This window comes from Apodemus sylvaticus, chromosome 4 (assembly GCF_947179515.1).
Source record: "Apodemus sylvaticus chromosome 4, mApoSyl1.1, whole genome shotgun sequence".
In the NCBI taxonomy this organism is placed as follows: domain Eukaryota; kingdom Metazoa; phylum Chordata; class Mammalia; order Rodentia; family Muridae; genus Apodemus; species Apodemus sylvaticus.
Genome location: NC_067475.1, coordinates 104,224,819 through 104,240,531, shown reverse-complemented (window position 1 = coordinate 104,240,531; position 15,713 = coordinate 104,224,819). Strand labels below are relative to the sequence as shown.

The 15,713-nt window shown below is 41.4% G+C and overlaps 1 protein-coding gene across 3 annotated transcripts in view; it reads right to left on the bottom strand.

The window, feature by feature from the left end:
- The window catches only part of Plch1 (phospholipase C eta 1), a 183,929-nt gene that overhangs the window by 74,773 nt on the left and 93,443 nt on the right, over positions 1-15,713 (bottom strand). For all 3 annotated transcript variants that reach the window (XM_052180407.1, XM_052180408.1, XM_052180409.1), the window contains exons 2-5: positions 12,856-13,002; positions 10,230-10,473; positions 3,096-3,225; positions 401-571 (exon numbers count right to left, since the gene is read on the bottom strand). In XM_052180407.1, coding sequence (XP_052036367.1) covers positions 401-571; positions 3,096-3,225; positions 10,230-10,473; positions 12,856-13,002 — 692 coding nt within the window. The remainder of the gene's footprint in view (positions 1-400; positions 572-3,095; positions 3,226-10,229; positions 10,474-12,855; positions 13,003-15,713) is intronic.

The following is a 15,713-nucleotide window of genomic DNA, read 5'->3' as shown; positions in this document are numbered from 1 at the left end:
TATCAATTTATGATTTACTAATATTAATTTATGCTAGAATAAATCAATACAAAGTTTAAATTTATACCATTACCAGTACCTCCCAGTATAGAGAAACATTACTAGTGTATCTAAAATGAAATATGAGTTAATTTTCATTCCTTTGTAGGAAAATACTCATACCCATATCCAACACAGACAAGATAAAGCTATACATGCTAGGTTTTGGGCTCGCCGCATTCCTTAAAAACTGTTAGGTGGATATTCCAATTGATTCACTGGTATGATTTTTTTTTTATAATTTCTGCTATTTATCAGTGAATCCTGAGTTTTTAACATATAACTACACCCAGTGCCCAAAAGCAACCCACGGCTCTCAAGTTCTTCTGAGAAGATAATCCATTCCATAGTCTAATGATACCTTTTGTTCCACCTTCAAAAACTGAGCGAGCTCCTCCACAGTCAGGTGGTCTTTCTTGTCACTGTAGCTCAGGAGCAGCAAATAGAGGTCCCGTCTCAAGGACATCATCTTGTAAAACACGCAGAACTCTTCAAATGTCAAGGTCCCCTGATTCTCATCTGTATCCGCTTCCTGAACAACATACATGGGAGAAAGGTGAACTGAGCAGAAGAACGTAACATTCGCTGTAGGAAGGCCACCACTTACATCACTAAAATACATCTTTAAGCACACATGGAACAGTATAAAAGTTACAGGCAGTGAAGAAAGTTTCAACAAATCAGAGTCAACTTTATACAAACCAATTTCTCTGGCTATAGTACCTCTATAAATTAACAGAAAAAAGTCTTTGAGGCAGGACACTGAAATACTGTTTCTAAGCAGAAAAGTAAGAACGTCCAAGCGAACAACCCTAACACAAGCTCCAAGCTCCTACAACAGTGTGACTAGAGAGGTGGCTCAGCAGGTACCAGCACAGCCTGGCAGCTCACAACCATTTGTAAGTCCAGGTCCAGAGGATGCAAAGCCTCTCTGGCTTCCTTCAAGACTGCACAGACATGCATGCAGACAAAACACAGATTAAAAAAATAAAGACACTGACATCTCTATGACAGCCCTGCTTTCAATGCCAGAATCAGAATAAATTTACACACAAGCAAGCAGTAAATTGTCAAAAAATACAGCTAAACCTTTAAAGCGAAGTCTGAAGCCAAATGTGTTAGAAAGTCTTGTTAGGAAACAAAGCTGGCTTGGGAGGGGCAGGAGGGTGGCTAGCTGGAGGCCTGCTTGGGCTGCTGCATAAAGAAAGCCTGTCTCAGAGATAAAAATAAAACGAAACAAAACAAAACGACAATGACAACAACACTAGCAATTCATCTAAAAAGCTAAAAAAGAATTAAGGCAAAGAAAACCAAGCAAACTAGAAACATAATCCAAAAGCCTATCTGTAGGAGGAAGTGAGGAGATCAACAGCTGATCTGTAATGCGCAGCGTAAGCACTTGTCTCTCACTCGCTTCAGAACTGTAACATCTTAGGATCTTCCTCTGTAACCATCTTTCTGATGCTTCATGGATGACCTCAGGCTCTGGGCTCTTATAGGCCCCAGAGCTGTAGTACCATCCAGCATTCCTTCCAAGGGAAAGTCTGACCAGCTCATACAGACGGGTGTTTACTTTAAATTATTTGTGCCTGATAATTACTGTACTAGAGCTGCGGGTCGTAAGATAGGCAGAATTACTCATGGAAGTGCTGTGGACGCATGAGCAAGCAAACCATTTACACAATCACCTTCGTTCAGAGTGTGCACAATCCGAACCAAAGTAAAACTCACGGGAAAGGAGCGGCGTTCTGAAGTTTTGGGTTTTGAAGAAACATTCAGCTGTTAAGTAGATTTAAATAGAGCCTTAAAAGTAAAAATGCTGAGAGAATTTTCCTTACTGCTCTCATGCTTGCCTCGCGGGCACATAGGCTAAAATCGGACCAATATGGAAGACCAGCATGGCCTCTGAGCAAAGATAACATGCAGATTAGTGGGAGGCGTTTCAAAGTCGTACGGAAATTTTTGCTTAACGGTAACTTTAGGTTAAAAGCACACAAAAACATTTAAACCTTGTATAGCGTCTATATGATGCTGGTGGTTCCTTCTTGTCTAGTCTTCCCTGAACTTCACTCCTTTCTTTTCTCCTTTTCTCTCATATTATTTGTTCTTTAGGACAATGGAACCAAATACCCCAATACACACCATCTCTGACAGGAGCAACTCCTGAGCAGGACCCTCTGAAGCGGCCACAGAAGGGAGCCAGCCTCTGTCTTCCAGTCACTATTGGAACACACAGTCCCTGTTGTTTATGTCTTTGCCATAATAAGAGCAGACCAGCAAGTAAATAGAAGTACAAAGCCCCAAGCATAAAACGTCTTTCCTTTTTATGCTTATTACGTGTCTAAGTTATTGACATAGTCACATAGAATGAAGTCTTTATAAAACATGGATCATGGATATCATGATTAATCTCCAAATAAAGGTTGTTGTGTAATCTATCTCTTGCTCACGACTAACAGTGTAATCGGGCCTTCACTCAACACTGCTCACTTCCGAGCTCAACCAGAGCTGGAAGCTGCAGAGGACGGTCCAGCCCAGCACCTCCCGACGGAAGGAGAGGAAGGAGCACCTTGTCTCACACACCAGAAGAGGGCTGGACTCTGACAGCACCTCTCTCGGGCCTTATGGGCTTTCCATCTTAAACTCTTCTAAAACAAAAGAGAGCTCTTGGGACTTCTGACAGCACTGTTTTGCTCCTGTTACTAGGTTTGTATTCTAACCTTCACAACAGCCCCCATGGCAGGAAAATGAAACATTTTCATCTTCTCAAAAAGGACTTGATCAAGTTCACGCCACTGTTCAAGTGTCAGGAAACATGCTTATAATTAATTGCTCTTGAAAACAGTAGCAGCAAAGCATTCTAGGGGATGAAACTGGGTACTTCAGTTTATGAAGAATTTTCCCTTGATGAGACATAATGCCTCTCTTTATCAAAGAAAAATAAAACAGTACAGAGCAGGTAATACCAGCTCCCAGCAAAATAGTAGATTTTAATGTGCCTATGGACATCAGTAATTGCTGTTTTACAAAAGGCTAAGACAACTGTGAACACGTACCTGAAACATTTGCCTGACTTTTCTGCGGGGCAGATTGACATTTAGTTTATGCATCAGCTGGTGAATCTCTTCAATATTCAATAAGCCATCACCGTTCTTATCAGCCTCCTCAAAGGTCTGCTTCACCCATGTGCAGAAAGGTCAAAGAAAAGTTTTTCTCAGTGTCAGAACTGCTCACTCTTGAATGTCACACAGACACAGCCAGCGACGTGGAAACAGAAGACATGCTTTTGAGGAGAGCCTGCAGTGCACAGGCTGTGAAGAGCCCCTGGTGATGGCAATAGGAGAGAGGAGATGGGGTATGTGTACGCATGGGTGGCGCATGGGTCACAAAACAGGAGTTTTACTAGGCTGCTAAAAGGTTTAATTCAAACACTCTAGCAGACCTAATCCAAATTCATGTTAAAACTACCACTGGAAAGCACTGTGCTTCACCAGCTGTAAGGAGGCTGTCACCTGTTTCATTTTCTCTGTAGAGGACAGCACCCTCACACCACTGACATCACAACACAAGCGTTTGCAGACGACTTCATATACCATCCTTGTCTCACATCCTGGCCTCATCTCCATCATGCAGCCAGGCTAACCGGAATGTTGTTCCGACACAAAGGGTTAGAGGTTTTCCATGTGCGTTAGAGACAGCACGAACAGGAGCAGCCTCGTCTTAATACTCTACCTCTTGGCTCACGGACCTCACTACAGGAAATTTCAAATTTAACAAATCTAGGCTCTGCCTTCTCCTACGCCCTCTCCCTTAGGATATGTTTGTTTTTAATCATCAGGATCTCAACTCTCTTTTATGTGTCTTACTCTAATATTAAAAAAAAAAAACCTAGACCATCTCATTGCATCCCACACTATTGCTAGGAAAAAGAGAAAGCTTTCAGTCAGAATAGGTAAGAGAATGAAGTCTAAACTCCACACTCTTACAACCTGATCTAGCATCTCTGTTGCCTGCATATGAGAACTATTTCTAGCCTGCAATCCTTCTTTAGTGGTAGATGTGAAAGTGTCCCACCAACAATTACACACTTCCAATCATAGTCACTAAGCTCAGACGTGGGACTCAGAGGAGAGGATACCAAGCTGAGTTTAGATACAAAGGAGTCATGCCATGCGCATGGAGACTTACGGGATCTTCAATTAAATGAGAAAAGTAAGTGGATACACTGAAAAATCCCAATTGACACAGAGAATTTTAATATAACATATTTTTAAGGACATGTATGCATAGACTATAAAATGGAGCTTCAGTGTTTAGAGGGTATTGGAGAGAAAAGGAATGAAAGTGATAAGAGAAAGAAATAAGAGAGAGAGAGAGAGAGAGAGAGAGAGAGAGAGAGCAAAGGAAAAGAATCAAAGTCAATAAAAGGCATGGGTTTACAAATCAAGAAATGGCAAGGCTGGAGAGAAGGTTCAGCAGTTAAGAACACTGGCTGCTCTTCCAGCCCACAGGCGTTCCATTCCCAGTACCCACATGGAGGCTCACCGCCAAGCTAATTCTAGCTCCACGGGCTCCAATACCCTTTTCCAGCCCCCATAGGTAATATGCAGACACACATGTAGAAAAAAGCATCCCCCCCACACACAAAATAAATAGAAAATACAATTTAAAAAGAAAACAATTAAGTGGAGAACAGAAGTGACTCACAGCCGAGGGCCAGTGGATAACGTCACCTTAGCAAGCCCGCAACAGTCCTAAAAGATGTTTTTCTCCCTAGCTCGAACTATCAACCAGCTTTCCAGTTATAATAAACAACACTTAGATTTCATATGTGAATCAAATTATGACTGGGGAGGGTTAATGCCTTAGAAAATAAAAATCACATTGTGGGAATGAATGAATGGATGGAGGAATAAACAAATGAATGAAAGAATGGATAAATGAATGAACACAAGGAAACTTAACACAATGTATACATGCTAGTCACTGCAAACTTACAAAGTAACAACAGACAGAATGGTAAAATCTGCTTTTCTTCCAGAGATACTTTACAACAAAATCGACACAAAAGCCCAGCTCTTTCTACTGTTTCTTATAAAGTTCAGTCAGGAGCTCACTGCATGTTTTACCTAGAGGCTAAAGGGAGAACATCTCTAGACAGAAAATACACAAAGAATTCAAAGGATAACCGGTTGCGAGTAAGGATTTTGTTTTGTTTTGTTTTCTGTACACCCACAGCACACACATCGCCCCCTGGAGCTCCATCCTTCCCCATGTGGCACTCCTCTGACCGCAACACACTCGGCCATATGACAAGGAGTGAGTCAATGAATCCAACAATAGCAGTATTTTCATCTCTTTTTTTCTATAGTGATCAACCAAATTCTTAAGACAAGGCAAGGGACAATCAATCCTCAGCCTGAGCACATCCTGCAGATACAAGCTCTTTAGGCTGGAGGCAGGGCTCCAAGGCTTCAGACCTAGCCATAGCTGGCCATGACAAGTGCTTTAGAGGATGGGGACCGACAAAGCAAACAGAATAGAGGCGAAACAAGTAATAAACACTGGTCCTGATTCTACTGCGGACACAGCCCCGTTGCAGTGGGTCGCCAGTGTCACCTCTCAGTGCCCTCGCTTCTTCCTCTCCAGTGTCAGGAAACACAACCAGATAACCGCCAGCTCGCTGCTAAGTTAAACATTCTACGAGAGGAAAACTCATTATTTCCAGTAAGAGTGCAAGTAAACCAGCAGCTGAAAGGTCCCTGAATAAAGCTGTGCTTTATAACCAAGATATGAGTGCCCAGAAAACCCCGAACTGATGGTTCAGTACCACTCACAATATTACGAAGAACAAGTCATTCTACAAGGGAAAAAATCAGAAGAAAAAGGAAATAAATGCTATGGTTGGTGTTTTCTATAACAAAACCATAGGAGAATGAAATTACAACATATTCTTTGGCATCACGGTTTCAGCGAGCAGACTTTCTGTGAAATGGCTGACACTCGACTTTTGCTCTCTGCAGACGACTCACCTCACGTACAGCCTCTCTACTCATGGGGAAGCAGCCTGAAGAACAAGACCCACAGGAATGCACACAGCTCTGTTCCAGTAATGCTCTGCTTGTGCACAAAGACGCTCGAATTTTAAATAAAAAAGGGTCATCATTCTTCTAATGTTTTCAACCACGTCAACTCATTCTTAGCTCATGATCCTAGAAAAACTCAGGAGGTGAGCTGTGTTTCCCCTACATTCTAACTTACAGCACATGTAAAGGGTCACCTTCAGGTCACACCTTCCTTCACAGTGACAGGACAGAGTGAATGGAGAAAGAAACAGAGAACAAGCTGGTGGAGTAAATGCTGGGGTTATAGCGCAGCACCATTATCTCTGCATGAGGTAGGATGCTGAGATTGCAGAGTTCATCCACCCAAAGGAAGCAGGAAGAAATCTGCTGGTCTCCAGCACTGCAACAGCCAGCATCCTATTAGGAAGTGCTCACTGTGTGAGTACATCAATTCGTTTACTCTCTATATTCTCCAATGATGCTCTCCATACCCTCCGATGAGCAGGCTCTAGCATAACCAGCGCTGTCATCCTATAGACACAGATTATGATAAGAAAGGGTGGAATCCACCCACACCTGCAAAGTACCTGGTCCACCATGCTGCAGAAATAACTCAGTTCACACCTTAGGTGGGTGGATTTTCTCCTTTAGCCAGTTAAGATTCATTGTAATTATTGATTCATGAACATTTAAGTCCTAAGTGAAGTTTAATCATGAACATCCTACATTTTTCTCCTTGATTAATTAAACACATGTCCAATCAAGAATGCCAATTTGGAGCTGGAGATATGACTCAATGGGTCAAGGTCCTTACTGTCAACACTTGATGACCTTCCTCCAATCTCTGGTACCCAGATGTTGTCCTCTGATTGCTTATGTATGTTCACCTTAGTATGAACATACAGAGTGATATGTACACCCACCTACAATTTTTTTTTAAATTGTAATGCCAATATATTGTTGCACTACATAAAACTTGGTCAATTCTGAAAAACAGTGTCCTGGCTCAAGCCACTTTTTACTGTCTTACTGTCTATGAATTTCTTTACTCTTCCTTGCCATACTGGCACAAACACCATCTGTCCCTATGTGTCTTATAAAATTGCTTTCCTGGGCAGTTAAGGTGTGTTTCCTTCCCACATGACCTGCTTCCAGAATACGAACGTTCTTAGGCACCACACTGACTAATTCAAATATGAATACAAGCAACAAAAAATATTAATTCAGCAACAGAAAACATAAATGAATCAAGTTTAAAGAAAACAGAAAACAAAACAAAACAATGGCAACAAAACCACACAGACCAATAATGCAAGCAGAAGATCTTGCCATCCATGCCTACCTCTTCCCTGTTCATATCAAGGATTATGACTCTGACCTACAGGATAAAAGTTCTGAGATACTCGATTGGGTCCTAATTATCAGGAGGCAGATCGCACCTTCTGGAATTGATTGTTTCCCCTGTGACCTTTGTTCATCCTCGTTTCATATAGACCTTTGACTATATTAATGTATCCAGGTGGTCAGCCACTAAGGGAAGAGAGTGACTGGTGACTTAATCCAGCCATCCTCGGGGTGCACTGTTGAGTGTCTCTGATGAACGTTTCCAGGTTTCCTGTCCTATCTGTGTGAGGCTGGGTTTTCTTTCATTTATTAAGCTAAGTACAAAATGGACATGAAACTCATGTGTTCTCTTATATCTGACACTGTAAACACGTGTAAGGTAGTGAAACAACAGGATCCTTTGAGTTTTGGCTGCTTTGCTTTGAAACGTGTAGTCATTCTACATAACATTAAAAGTAGTAGAAATTACTATGACTTTAAACAAATTGACTTTTTGTTAGTGCTCTGATTCAGTTTCTAATATGACAAATATCAAAATATATACCTCATGTTACCATAGCATCATGGCAGTCTTCAAGCAGGAAAGGACCTACAATAGGAATTCTGCCCAATGACAAGTGTTATCTTTGGAGAGGGTTCTACAAAGGCCTTTCCCCTTTTTGCTTCTCTCTTTCATTTGTAAGGTAAAACATTGTTCCCTTGGGCAGGACTGTGTTTGGCACTGTCACCTGAAGATGCTATACCTCCTTTGACCAAGAGGCTACCAGCCAGCTGGGGGACCAAGCCTACATATTAGGGATGCGGAGCTGGGTTACTGATGACATTGCTGAACCACTGAATTAACCAGCCCTGGAAATGCCCATCTTAGGGCTCTCACTTATGAGAAAGCACATCATTACCAAGAACACTGTCAACACGACTTTTGATGCCTGGACTAGAAAGTGTTCCCACTGTTCAGTAACATTGCTCACTTGGGTTTTTCTAGTTTCTTGTTTCACCAAATGTCAAACCAACAGAACAAAGCAGAGATGTTTTTTAACTCATTCAAGAATCCCACTTGCACTCATCTGCTCGCTGTGAATAGACATGAAAACCTGTGGCACATCAGCTTTGCCTACATTTGAAACCCCCTTCTGGGCTGATTGTTCCCTTTATTTTAACAGTAGCCGGTAGTTGTCGATGGTGTCAATGTATATAATTAACGAGTATGAATTTCTCCTCACTTCTGCATATAATGATGATGGTCTGTGGTGATGATGGTAGTGATGTGGTGGTGGTGGTGGTGGTGGTGGTGATGATGGTAAAGGTTGTGATGATGGTGGTGGTAATGGTGGTGGTGGTAATGGTGGTGGTGGTGGGTGATGATATGGTGGTAATAGTGATAGCAAGGAGGACACTGACCCCAGGAAGTGACTTTTTATCTTACAAAGACATGGACACATGTATTTTAAGATCATTAAAGGGATGAAGAAAGGAAACAGACCTGGACTAGCCAAATACCCTCACTTTACAAGCAGGGAAACTGAGGTCAGAAAGACCACAGAACATGATCACCTCTGCCCAGCAGGAAGGCGCCACTCTGGTTTCAGAACAGAAAGAAGAAAGATTGTAAAACAGTGTTTTCCAGACATGACAGGGCCATTTACACACATGAATTCACAATGGCTATGGCTGAATGCACAAGTCCTGGACAAGAGAAAGTCACCCAAAATGCAAGTACAAGTGAGGAAGGACCCAAAAAGTCCCAGCCTGAACTGAAGTGCTATTGGCAAGTGATTGCTATGGGAGGGAAGAGAGTTAGATGTCTTCAAATGCAGCCCTGAGAAGCTGGTAATGTACCAGTGGATAGCCCTACACCAAGGTAGCATCACCAAATGGCTCAGAGGGCTTGAAAAAGTATTCATGGTGTTTGGGAACGGAATAGGGGAAGATAAAAGGAAAGATTTTTTTTATTCGATGTATTCTTTATTTACATTTCAAATGATTTCCCCGTTTCTGGGTCCCCACTCCCCACAAGTTACATAAGCCCTCTTCCCTCCCCCTGTTCCTCCATCTACTAAAAGGAAAGATTTGATCAAAACATATACTCATGTATGAAATTTTCAAACAGCAAATGTACAAAATACAGTATTTACATTTAAAAAGAAAGAGGAGGGTGGATCATATAAAGATTCTCATTTCTAAATCACTATATGGAGGGTAAGTCTACTAAGAAGAAAATCCCTTCCTCCCTCAGTTGTGTTAACTATTTGGTGCCCATGCTGTAAGTTCAAAAGGAGAAAAAATCTGAGAGGTGTTTGGTGTGGATGACACAATTAGAACTCCAAAATAATTGTTAAATTAACCAAATTGATGTCATGTCAGGATTTCTTATAATCCAAATTAGTGTCTCACTATAAAAAATGCAATCACGTCTAATAGGGACTTCTCTGATTATAGAGCTACATTCAATCTCTTCAAAATTCTGCTCCTGAGTTCACACATGTTTATGTCTCCATGGTTTTAGTTTGTCATGGCCTGGGAATGAGAGCAAAAAGACAGAGGACAGACAGTTCAAAAGGCAGAAAATCAAACAGCAAGAGGACATGCTTCAGACCTCACAGTTATGGGAAGAAGCAAAGTGATTTCTAATGATCACTTTGGGGACATAAGCACATGCACAAGCACATGAGCACACACACATACACACACACACACACTCACACTCACACTCACACACATACATACTTGCCCAGTTGGGCACACACAAGCAACTCAAGCATGAAGTTCTAGAAAGGATATTGGTCGTGGGTCCTCTGCCTCTTGGCAAGGGAGTCTTCATCACTGATGCCAGCCATCAGGTACTTGAGACCTGTGATCCAGGTGCGTGCCTCCTCTGGGTTGGAGGTAATGAGGTCCAGGGACTCCATGTGGTTGCCATGGTAGATGGTGAAGCAGCAGCTGGGGTCAAAGTTCCCCTCAGCCTGTCTGTGGAATATTTCAGACTGCCTGCCCTCAGTGACTTTGTAGATGGAGTCAATAAGTACTGTAAGGGAAGTTAAATATACAGTTATATGGCAAGTTAAGATATTTATTGGTAATAACTAAGAAATAAGAGATGTAGAATTATTTAAAACATTTTAAAGAAGAAAAAATCATTGTCTGAAACTAACACAATGTGCAATACCAGCCTCAAAAGAAATTTCCTAGCAATTTACCTTTTGGGGCATTCTTGACCATGTCTCCCAAGGCAATCATTCATATAGCATGCTGGGATTTATAGAAAAGAAACAGAAGTGCCTAGCAGGGCAAGAAGACTGTTAGAAAAAGGTAGCTAATAAATATTTCAAATTCATTTACATATTCATGTAGCGAAATGTGCACAAAACTTAGAATTGAATGCTGTTTTACAAAATATTTAAGATGGTTAGAAAGTATCTATGAAGTAGATTAATGTGACTCATGGGGGAAATATCAGGACAGCTCAGCTTGGAAAAAGGGGAAGGAACAGGGTGGCTCCCAGGATGAGGGGAAGGGATAGACAGAAACACTGGGCCCACTGCAAGGATGCTGGCCTAAAATGCTCAGCAGACAGAAGGGTGGGAGATGAAGCTGAAGAAATAGACAAAGACTAGGTCTCAGAGAGGCTGGGATAACAGGCAGAGAATCACATTATTCAGGAAGCCTAGCACAAAGACCCTTATGGATTACACCAGAGAAGCACTATTTAAATCCACATTGCACATGTATTTTAAAGAAAGAATCTGAAATGTTCCATATCCTACTAACTGCCCTCTACCCTACCCCTCATTCTAGCTTGAGGTCTGGGTCCCAGGTGTACTTTGGTATCAAGTCACTCTCTGCATAACTCACTGGGAAATCTACTGAAGTTCAGTCCCAGGAAAAGTCCTGGCAGATCCAAGGTATTAGAAGGAAGAGGAAGGAGAGAAGGAAGAAGAAGATGAGAAGGAGGAAGAGGAGAAGGAAAAGGAGGAGGAAGAGAAGGTAGAAAATGAGAAGGAGGAAGAGAAGAAGGGGGAAGAGAAAATGGAGGAGGAAGAAGAGGAGGAGGAGAAGAGGAGGAGGAGGAATACGGGTACCTATCTACGTCTACATTGTTCTTGTGTGGCTCAGAGCAGCTGAACTCATGTTACTATGGATTGCAATGTCAGCACCAGGGACAGGGGCCAGAGCACTGCAGGGAACAGACTCACAAACTGTTCCATGTTTAGTCCTGAGTTTTCTTGTTAAAGAGGATAATATACTTATTTATAATGTAGGATGATACTTTAAATTGTGTTTCTGATGAAGACAGAATAGCGTAGTAAAGATGAAGGTAGGTTAGAAGGCTCTGTGACAGGCTACAGAAAAGCAGAGAGATTGTCAACCAATGACGTTAATGTAAAACAGGAAGGAATTGGCTGACAGCTACTACAGGGGATTCAACATGAACTTGGGGCTAAATCCAGGTGTGTATAATATTTAAGGTGCCAGCATGCTTGATTAAGAGATACCAGATATCACACACAACATCATTGCTTAATGTCTAGGAAAGTATGAAAGAAACTGGTATTTCAACAAACAGCCTGAATAAGGAAGAGTCATAGTCATCCAATGGGAATGGGTAACATCCAATCAGGAACAGCTCAGATAGAACAAAAAGTCAGAAGATAAAAGTCAATTTTCCCCCTCCTGGAGCTCGGACACTCATCTCTTTCTGCCCAATGATATCAAAACATCGTGGTCTTGAGTCCTTGAACTGTAAGACTTGAGTGTACAGCACTGAGGGTGCGCAGGCCTTTACCCTAGAACTGAGGTCACATGATCTCCCTGGCTACAGGCCTGAGACTTGGGCTGAGCCACGCCAATGATGTCTGTCGTTCTGCCGGCCATGGGCACATACACCATGGCCATGCTCAAGCTCTGTAAACATGAGTCATTTCCCCTCAAGCTCATCTGCCTGTGTCTATCCAAGTAGCTGTCCAGCTACTAGCTGTTTCTCTAGAGTAATCCTGAAAATACAGCTAGGAGAAAGAAACTTTAACCATTTAAATGTTGTTCTTAATTAATGAATCAGTTGATTCTCAGAGAATAGCAATAGATTTTATGTCCATTTATAAGGGATTTATAATATCCTCTACATTTTACAGGAAAGGGTCTCAAGCTCTGAAACATGAAATCCCAATGAAAAAGAAAACACACTGTATCTCCAGCATAGGGGAATTATTAGCATTTTAGCATTTATGGATAAGAAAGCCTTCATGGACTTCGACTCATTGCCATTTATTGTTTTTATAATCAACTGACCCCAAAACTTGACAATTCTACAAATATGAAGCTCCCATAAAGCCTGCTCAGCACTTCCCATATATTTCCATGCAAAACTGTTCTGTCGATCAAAGCAAAGAATTCAAAAGATTGAGTTTACTTTTTGCCTTCTCACTCTTCCGAGAGGGTCGCCATCGGAGGCGGGTCCGGTGCTCATCCAGGTAAAAGAGGCGAACGAGCCCTTTGGTGCCACGCTTCAGCTTGATCATCTGTGTCCCCGACTGCATTACACTCATGCATCTTTCAACTGCAAGAGATCAGAGCACATTCACCTGTAGCTGCATTCAACGCAAGTGCATGCTGGTGTGCAGAGCTTACAGTCAAAAGAACTACGGATTCATTCCGAGACTCCAAGGATCAGAGGACACATTTGCAGAGGTAACCTGAAAACACTTGTTAAGGAATAGATAAGTCAAGCTTAAGCCAGTAAAAAAATTCTTTTGGGTTTGGGGGAACACAAGTCTCTCAGTGTAGCCTCGGTTGTCCTGAAACTCCTTGTGGCCTTAAACTCATGGCAAGCCTCTTGCCTCAGTCTCCTAAGTGCTAGGATTACACAGATGAGCCATCACCTTAGGCTTGAATGATAATTATGGTTGTTGCCAGCATTTTCAGTGCAAGAGCCTTGTGCACATTAAGTGAACATTTCTCCACTGAGATAAAACCTTGGCTTTTTCAAAAATAAATTTTATTTCCAGATAAACAACATATGGTTCTTGCACAAATATATCTTTTGTTGGTTGTCTGTCTATTAGCATAAGACTAATGGTGAGTTGACAGATTTATATTTCTAAAGAAAGTTTTCTGTTTTGTTTTGTTTTTGTTTTTTGGATTTGGTTTTTTTTCTGAGACAGGGTTTCTCTCTGTAGCCCTGGCTGTCCTGGGACTCACTTTGTAGACCAGGCTGGCCTCGAACTCAGAAATCCGCCTGCCTCTGCCTCCCAGAGTGCTGGAATTACAGGGGTGCGCCACCACCACCAGGCTTAAAGATAGTTTTCAAACATGAAATCTTGTGAGTTTTTTAATACAACCAGCTATACAAACCACCCATTAAAATGCTCTAAAATGCAAACCAAAAGTAACAAGATTACACAAGGCCAGTTGTTGAAGTTGGATGGTGATTCCATGTGCATTAATGTTATTTTTTTTATGTGTTTGGTAAGTTGAATACATGTTTTATGTAATCAAGAAACACATCTTCACAATTGCTGCTGCATGGGAGCTGCTGAGATTTTCCACGTAGAGGAATAACTTGAAAAGTTAATTTAGGTAAAAGTCTAACCACTTACTGTCTACCTTCAAGCTCTCATTTATACCGAATATGTCTTGAGATCAATTTTTGTACAAGTAGACATCTATTCTTTGACCCATTTCTCCAGGTTCGGCAAAGCTGTCCAACTATTTTTTTTTTTTTAGAAACACTCCTCACAAATTTTGTGCATCTTTGGTGGCCTTTCAATCACCCCATCAAGGAACCAGCACCTAACTTAAGCTTAGAGCAAATGGACTTTTTCTGAAGGAACTTGAACCTAGAGCAGAACATTGAGTAAATTGACTTGTGTCATTTTGACAACCGAGCTCTGTGGTGTGGCCCTGATTGGTCTCCCCATGAGGTCCCAGCTGTCACGTTTCTTGTACTAAAAATGACAAAGGACTACATCATCTCCTGACATCTGCAAGTTTTTCAATATTCTTCAAAATATTCCTTTTTACTTTATCAGCCAAAAACTGAGTACTTGACATATCAAGCTGAGTGCTTGCCTTGTCAAACAGATGCTGTGAGAGTGGATTGTTTTAAAAGGAAAAAACCCATCAGCAGTGTCAAGCCTGAACTCTTCTCTCTTTGGGGTGGAGAGCAGACTTTACTGGAAAAAATGATCTGATTCAGTAGCTCAGACTGCGTGTGCAGGATACACATTCAAGTTAACTTTAGCACAGCCAACTTAACCTTGAGGATTCAAGAAAGAATCACATAAAATTATAGTTGGGAGATTTGCTGGTGGGTAAAGATGAATTAATAAAATTATTGCTTAGAAAGCTAGGCATGGAAATATATCACAGTAATACAGGGTACACAGGGCCCTAAATTCGATCTCCAAAGAGAGGGAGGGGTGGGGGAACAGATGAGAATGAATTTTAATATTTCTATAAAATATTTTACTGAAATTTTTGTGTATCTTCAGATGCCAGATATGATGTTAATGTTGCAACTTAGGTGTCTGTTGATAGTGAGTCCTGAATGGAAACGCTGCTTACAGAGAAGAATACCCTTCTACTTGAGGGCTAAAATATAAAACCAGGTCACACAATGAGTACAATACCCAATTAAACTCTACAAATAAAATTTGTTTTGTATTTCTGAACCCACCTGTGTTAGAACTAGAAAATGCAATGAAATCTGTACCAATAAAATAATTCACTTATTTAGCACGTTAACTAATTGCAGCCATCTAACAGCCCTGAAATCTAATGTTCTTTTATGATGAGGAGCAGCAGCCGCCAAAGCTGCTGGCTCCCAAGGGCAGCCATCTTTGGAAATTTGTTCAATCATGTGTTGCAGCAAACACCTTGTTTATTTGTATGCAATGATTTGGTAATATTTTTTAGTACGTGTGTGTGTGTGTGTGTGTGTGTGTGTGTGTTCTTCTGGGTGTGGTAATGCATCAGAAAGCTACTACACAGTGAAAAATGGTGAAACCTGCCAAAAGAAGGCAGCATGATGACGTTTCAGGTAGAGGAAAATGAACATCAACTTTTGACTTGGTAGCGTGGACATTCTCCAGCTTAATGAACTGGTGAAGCTACTGTAGCTTTGGGGATTTCAGAAAAGACACGAAGTTAGGTATTACTGAAAAAGTCACATTTTGACTCATGTTCTTGAAGCTTTCTGTTAATTTGGTCAGATGACTATGGCAGTGTGGACAGAAGGGCCGAGCTGGTGGAAGGGAAGGTTCTGAGGCA